The sequence below is a fragment of the Trematomus bernacchii genome, unplaced genomic scaffold (genome assembly GCF_902827165.1).
Source record: "Trematomus bernacchii unplaced genomic scaffold, fTreBer1.1, whole genome shotgun sequence".
NCBI lineage: Eukaryota > Metazoa > Chordata > Actinopteri > Perciformes > Nototheniidae > Trematomus > Trematomus bernacchii.
Genome location: NW_022987778.1, coordinates 4598175 through 4605118, shown reverse-complemented (window position 1 = coordinate 4605118; position 6944 = coordinate 4598175). Strand labels below are relative to the sequence as shown.

The 6944-nt window shown below is 44.0% G+C and overlaps 1 protein-coding gene across 2 annotated transcripts in view; it reads right to left on the bottom strand.

The window, feature by feature from the left end:
- Nucleotides 1-1425: 1425 nt before the first annotated feature.
- Nucleotides 1426-6944, bottom strand: part of peak1 (pseudopodium-enriched atypical kinase 1) — a 100740-nt gene continuing 95221 nt past the window's right edge. For both annotated transcript variants that reach the window (XM_034149113.1, XM_034149114.1), the window contains one exon: nucleotides 1426-5293. In XM_034149113.1, coding sequence (XP_034005004.1) covers nucleotides 3953-5293 — 1341 coding nt within the window. In that variant the 3' untranslated portion in view covers nucleotides 1426-3952. The remainder of the gene's footprint in view (nucleotides 5294-6944) is intronic.

The following is a 6944-nucleotide window of genomic DNA, read 5'->3' as shown; positions in this document are numbered from 1 at the left end:
TAGCCTCACGTAGGGTGGTCCTTAAATTGAAAGTCGGAAAGTCTAAGCTCCAACCCCCAGAATTCATTCTATTAGTCGAGAAAACTCTCCTGGTGAATTTTTCTCTACTATTTACTTCAACAACATGCTTTAGTTTCATGTAAAAAGAGTCCATCATTTCACTGGGATGAAATGTTCTGGGAATGTTTGTGCTTTGGATTTGCTTTGTGATATTTAATCAAAGAAAAATCTTTAAATCTTGAATCAAATATTTGGAAAAAGATGCATCAATCTATGTGGACAGAAACATCAAAGCAAAACTCTTTGGATTCAAAGAACATTTTTGAGATCTTTGAGGTACGTCAGCAAAGACTCTTAACATGAGCATCTTCTTAAAATTCACAAAGAAAGACCAAATTAAATTCATTGCAGGTTTCTCTTTGGTTTAAAACATTCACAGTGGTTTTGGTATATGTTCAAAACCTCTGAGAAGATGAATCTGTTTCCAGTTTTAGTTTGGTCACCATGAATAATTAAAGGCTCATTATCTGCCCAGGGCTTGAGGAGGGTTCATATTCTTTAGTAGACTGATGCTAAAGATTGTCCGAAATGAATATAAACCAAGGGTGTCACTGTCCATACTGCTTATAATCCTAACAATATAACTTAAGTACGTAATACAATTGAAACAGTCTTCAAATATCACAAACAAATCTGTCTTAATCTACTTCAAAGTAGGGCTGAACGATTAATCGATTTTAAATTGAAATCGCGATTTTAAATGATGCGATTATGAAATCGCAAAGCCTGCGATTATTATTTATTTATTCTTTTTAAAATATTTTATTTATTTGTTCTTGTGTGTCAGTCATCCACACCAATCAGAAGTGCTGTGCTCCACATGTACCAGCCACTGTTAACCAATCAGAAGTGGCCCATGATAGAAGTGATAGACAGATTGATCCAATCACCTGCCTAGTATTTTTGAAAGTGCCTGCCCTTTCCAAATGGCTTCCAATGCAGTTTTCCTAGATGGTTTGGTGAAACAAACCATCTGAGTTAGGTTAGTAATGCTCCATCACATGTTATACATCTATTACAGGGTGAATCTTAAACTGAAGCTTGACTTTAAAGCAACCCAACGGAAGTTTCATGTAAGTTTAGTTCTTTCACTCGTAGCTCGGGCTGCGGGGGTGCTAGAGACGGGAGCACGTTGATACGACCTTCCTAGCCGGAGATATGGCCGCATTTTACAATAAACTTCCGTTGGGTTGCTTAAAAACAAAATCGCGAATCGCAATCGCTATATCTGTCAGAAAAATCGCACTTAGATTATTTCCCCAAATCGTGCAGACCTACTTCAAACCACTCCTTTATTTTACAATCTGTACTAAAACTCCAGTTATTCTCTAGAGGGGTAAATAAATCAAGCACAATGGCACAAAGTGTATTTATAAAAACATATATTTATTGTTCTGTTACTGTTGGTTAACTTGATCAACAATAAATGGAGGCAGGCCAGGAGACAAACTGTACACATTTTAAAAGAAAGCCTTAGAGAGCTTCAGTTTTTCTGTTCAGTGGCAATCAACAATGCAAAGAGAGAGAAAGAGAAACAGCTGATGATGTCGGGTTGAATGGTGCGTTCAAAAGTCATTCTCCAGCCTCTTCCCAAAGTGGTTCATCTCCTAAACTTTACACGGGGGTAAAAATACTGTACATTGTTCTGTATGTAAGGTGTTTGAAGAAGAATATGTGTGAATGAATCCTGTGTGTAGGACAATGATTTCCCTCCCTTCAAAACAAGCGAAGAAAGTCAAGCTTTCAAAATGAATAAAATGATAATTAGACTTTCTAAAAGACAGACAAAGAGGTGCTCCGTACGCGACAAAATAGTGTGTGGATTAAAATAGATAAAGGTTATATATTTATACTATATATACTATATAAAGGCTTAAATCTCTAGATACAAGGACAGCCACCAGTGCTGTCCACACACACTCCTTAGTACACAAAACCTTTAAATGCAGCAACACACTCACACCTGCTTTGTCTCGTTTGCGCTCCGTGGACCGTCTCGTACTGCAGTAAAAAGGATCACAGGACATTTCAGGACACAAGCTAAAGAGCTGCAGATAACCAGAGAAAAGAACACCAAGTACAGATTATATGTGAATTAACGATGCTTTTCAGGGGGTTTCACCATAAACGCAGTAAAAAGTGGATACAATGAGTTGTTTTCATGGTGGCTTGATAGGCTACTACTACCACTGACTCTAAGCTGAAAGGTACTGATCAATAACACAGAGCTCATTTAATTAAAGCAGAATGAATCCGTTGAGTGACAGGAAGTGAGCATTAATGCCGTCGTACAGTATTGGCAGGATAACAAGAAAGTGGACGGGAAACAAGGCAGGAGGAATGGAGGCGAGTCTCTCTCTCTCTTCAAGGCTGTGGATGATTCTTCTTCATATGTGAAACTAAGCGGTTCAGCTGGAAGATGAGCGAGTCTCCGAAGCAGATGAGACCAGGTCCAAAAAAATTTCTGTTTCAGTCCACGCAAAACCTTTACATTCCACACGCTGCAAAAACAAATCCAGTTCCTCAAATTCCCCCGGGAACTTTTCTCAAACTCTCTTGCACCCTCGCGTGTTCAGTCTCCACCGAGGACGTTCACACTGAATGTGCAAAATGCCATCTGTAAACGCAGAACCGTCCGAAAACAACTTGACAAAAACAACGCAACAGACCCTGAAACATCCCTGTCTCCCATCCACCGTAAGAAGTCCGGTTCACTTGCAGGAAATGGATCAGTTTATGTGCCACAGAACTAATGGAAGGTTAGTAAAAGACTGCTTGAAATGTTCTTATCTCCAAAGGAAATAAACAAAAATAGTCATTGCACATACTCCGACTAGAAAGCAAGCTAACAGCCGAAGAAGTTGTGTCCCATTTTCACTTCAAAGTGTTTGAAAGATAAGCCGAAATTAGCTCAGTGTTAACCACCTACCTCGTTCAAAGTGTAAAGTGTGGCATGGAACAACATCGTTCAACTCCACACTGGCTTTTGTAATCGTTTCACCACAAAGAGTGACATCTCACTGATTTGAGTCACGGCTGTTCTTTTGGGGCTAAAACCCAATCTAGTTATTGTCATGTCGGACTGCATTATGTAACAAACTGAAATGAACATCTCTTGTAAAAATGTGTCGAAGTATCTTTAAACTATCTAAGTGGATGATTTGTGGCAGATCTTTGGCTTCAGTGGTAAATCGTATTTCATTTTTATGTTTTTTGATTAGTTTTCCCCCCCAAATATGTGTTTTCTCTTTATCTTCTTCTGAAAATGGTGTTTTGAAAATCTCAGATATATCTCAATTTCTGATGCTTTCTGACGTTTAGATGATTACTATAGAGTTTTGATGTGTAACAATATAACATCCCCACTTTATTCCATTTGATGGAGTGGAGACGGCTGCCATGCAAACTATTTAAAATATCATGATATCTGTAGTCTTGAAGGACTGAAACATTTCAAAAAGCCCCTCACGCATTTGGTAAATCTCTTCAATCTGGAACTTTTAGCGTTTGAACACTTGAGATGTGACGGGCTGAAGCAACAGATGAAGTGATGAAAGAAGAGAAGTCGCTGCCAGGAGCCAGAATGACGTCAACCTGATAATAATGATTCAGTTTGCTTTAGACAGCCACTTCATCTGCGGGACTCTGAACCGTCCCGCTGTTGCTAATGAGCGCTCAGAATAACCGTGATGGTGATGGATGTGAACGCCTCACTCTGTGGAGCGATGTGTCCATGAAGGCAACACAGACACACCCAGCCCAGGAGTTTTATGTGAGCACTGCAACAACAAAGCTGACTATACGCTTACATCACACATTAGCCTGAGCACAGGGGGCCACACGGGGGGGGGAAGTTGGACCTGTTGCCATAGTAACAGCTGGCTGGAGGAGCTCAGAGTGGCTGCGTCGGGTGGAGGGTTTGTGTTTGATGGCTCTGGGACTGGGGATGGGGCTGGGGCTGCTGCAGGATGTGCACCACCCGGCTCAGCGTGTCCGTGGAGGCGAAGGCCAGGTACTGACAGCACAGCCAGTCCTCCAGGCTCACGCCGCACGCCGCGTCCAGAGAGCGCTCCGCAAACTTGATCATCATCAGCGTCCGCTTCAGGTCCAGCCAGTTCTGGAGGGTGGCCTCGCGCTGGCTGGAGGTCGCCCCCGACATGGGCCCCGAGCTGCTGCTGCAGCCCAGCGCCTGGAACAGGTCCTCCCGGGGGCCCCAGAGCAGGCACTGCAGGCAGGCCCGGGCCTCCGACATGCGGATCCTCTCCGAGGGGTTGACGGTGAGCAGCAGGCGGGCGAGCTGCTGCAGGCCCTGAGAGTAGAGCGAGCGCACGGGCAGCGGCGGCAGGTCGGCCCACGTGTACTCTCGCTCCTTCAGCTCCGGCGTCTCCTCGAAGGGGTTCGGCCGGTGCAGCATCTCGTAGATGAGGATCCCCGTCTGGAACTCGTCACACTTGCGGTACTGAGTCGCTGTGACGATTTCCGGCGCGAGGCGTGATTGGTCGCGCAGCGTTCCGGGGTCGGAGGCCACGAGAGCCGTTTTCTGTTTGGCTTGAGAGAAGTTGCTGATGATGAGGCGGGCGGGGCAGGTGGCGTTGGCGGCGGCAGCAGCGGCACCGGCGGGGGTCGCACCAGAACCGCTGCTCCCCCCACTGCTGCTGCTGCTGTTGTTGTTGTTGGGCTCCAGGGGGTCCGTATTCCAGGGGTTTCCAGGTTGGCAGTGCACCAGCAGCAGGTTCTCCAGCCGCAGGTCGCAGTGCGTCACGTGGTAAGGCTTCATGTGCTCCAGGCCGGAGCACAGCTGCAGCAGCAGGAGGCAGACCTGCCGCTCGTACAGCTCCGGGTTGTGGGTGTGTCGCGCCACGCCCTCCCGGACAAAGTCGGCCACCGTCTGGAAGGGCACCTCGCGAGTGATCACCACCACGCGGCTCCTCAGGCGGCCCACCGTGTTCATGTGACCCGCTGCTTGGGTTTCATCTAGTTTACCGTTTGGAGCTTTGGAGTCTGTTGTCTTGGTAACACTCTCAATGTCTTTCTCTTTCTCCTTCACATCTTCCTCCTCATCCTCTTCCACCTCCGAACCTTCCTCCTCCTCCCAGGGCAGCAGGCGGCCGGGCACATCAGCCAGGAAGTGTCCACAGTCCTGCTGGATGTTGAAGTGCACGGCCAGGCTCTGCCTCACTGCCAGGCTGTGGAAGAACTGCTGCTGGGTCTCCTTCACTTTGCTCCGACAGATCTGCAGAAATAAACATAATAAAGACAAGGTTTTAATATATGTAAGGTTTGAGCTGTAAAACCTCTCATGATGAAGATATAGGAGAAATACAATTTACCAAACTACCAATACTGATATTAAAGATATTTTGTATTAGTCTAGTTGCCTAATGATCCAATGAAAGGGCAAAAAATAGACCCGACTTCAATGTGTGTCTCCACAGCCTGATACTTATTATTACCGTGTGCCATGGAGCTCCATTGTTGTCCAATAACTATAAAAAGTGCACTAATGAGCCACACTGTTGCACTGGGTATCATTTCCCTTTATTACCATGAACACAGGCGCTGTCCTTTATTCAGTCAGTCGCACACACACCTCCCTTCTCACTGCAATTATCCCTCGAGCACTGAATGTGTACAAATACTCCGAAAAAAATAGTCCCAGACAAATTCCTTCTCTCTAAGGGGTGTTTTCTAAAATAAACAGCTGCTCTGGAGAATTATTAAAATTGAAAATAAAATGACATTCATATTTTGCACCAGTTTTAAAGATTCACATCTACATGTAGGGGTTGAGAGCCACAGAGTAAGGAGGTGAGATGAATAAGGGTTAAGATACATAAGGACATTTGCTTTTTTTTTAATGATGAACAATAATTTAATTTGATAGATGTTGCTGCATGTTAATGTTTCCTTTCCAAGCACTTGTGAAAACCTCTGCAATTACTATAGATCTTTCATTCCAAATAACATTTGAATTAATAGAAATTGCTTCACAGGGAGACAATATCAGGGAACAAAATACACCACGTAAGCAGAGAATGCACAATAAGTGCGAAACCAAATGTGTTTTAGGTTTTAAAACTCTCCGCCCTGCTCCAATTCTCTGGAACATTTCCGCAAATAATATTTACAGCGGAGCGTAACAGCGAGCAGAGTTCAGGCTGTCACCACCGCGTCTGTCTGGAGCTCAGAGACAGTCAGCAGCTCTCTGTGTGTCTGCACTGTGATCACAGCACAGAGGAGAGGAGTGATGATCGTCTCTGCACACGTCACTACATTTACTAAAATACCAGCAGAGCGGGAAAAGTCATGAGATAATTACTAAGATATTTTCGGCTGAACGGTGCGAGTTCTTTTTTAGTAATGATCTTATTCACACTTCAACCTGTGCACCAAATATGTTTCACTTGAATTAAAGCACACATTTGAATGACTAAAATATGATTGAAATAGATTTTTAGATTCAGAGTACGAATCTGTGGGGCCAAAACTAAATGAATCTAATGAGAGCAGGTTTAATATGAATTAGAGCTATTATTTCTGATGTTGTGCAGTGCTAATGATGGCGTTGTGTGTCTGTGAAGGTGCACTGTATGGTCATTTGTTTACATATTAGAAAATGTATTCATTTCCCCAAAAATTGTTTATCTAAAAGTCGAATCGAATCTCGTAACAAATCTGATTCAAAGTATTTTACAATGGGACTGCTATAGAAAAAGCAGTGATGGGGCATGATTTATATACAGTGCATTCAATTGTCATGTTGGATTAGGAACTTTTTCTCCCAAACGCACTGTGTAACGCTTTAGGAATGTGCATGTTTACTGATGTTTGTTCAGACATGTTGGCTCCGAGACTCCAGCTGTTTCCCGATGACGCTTAAGGAC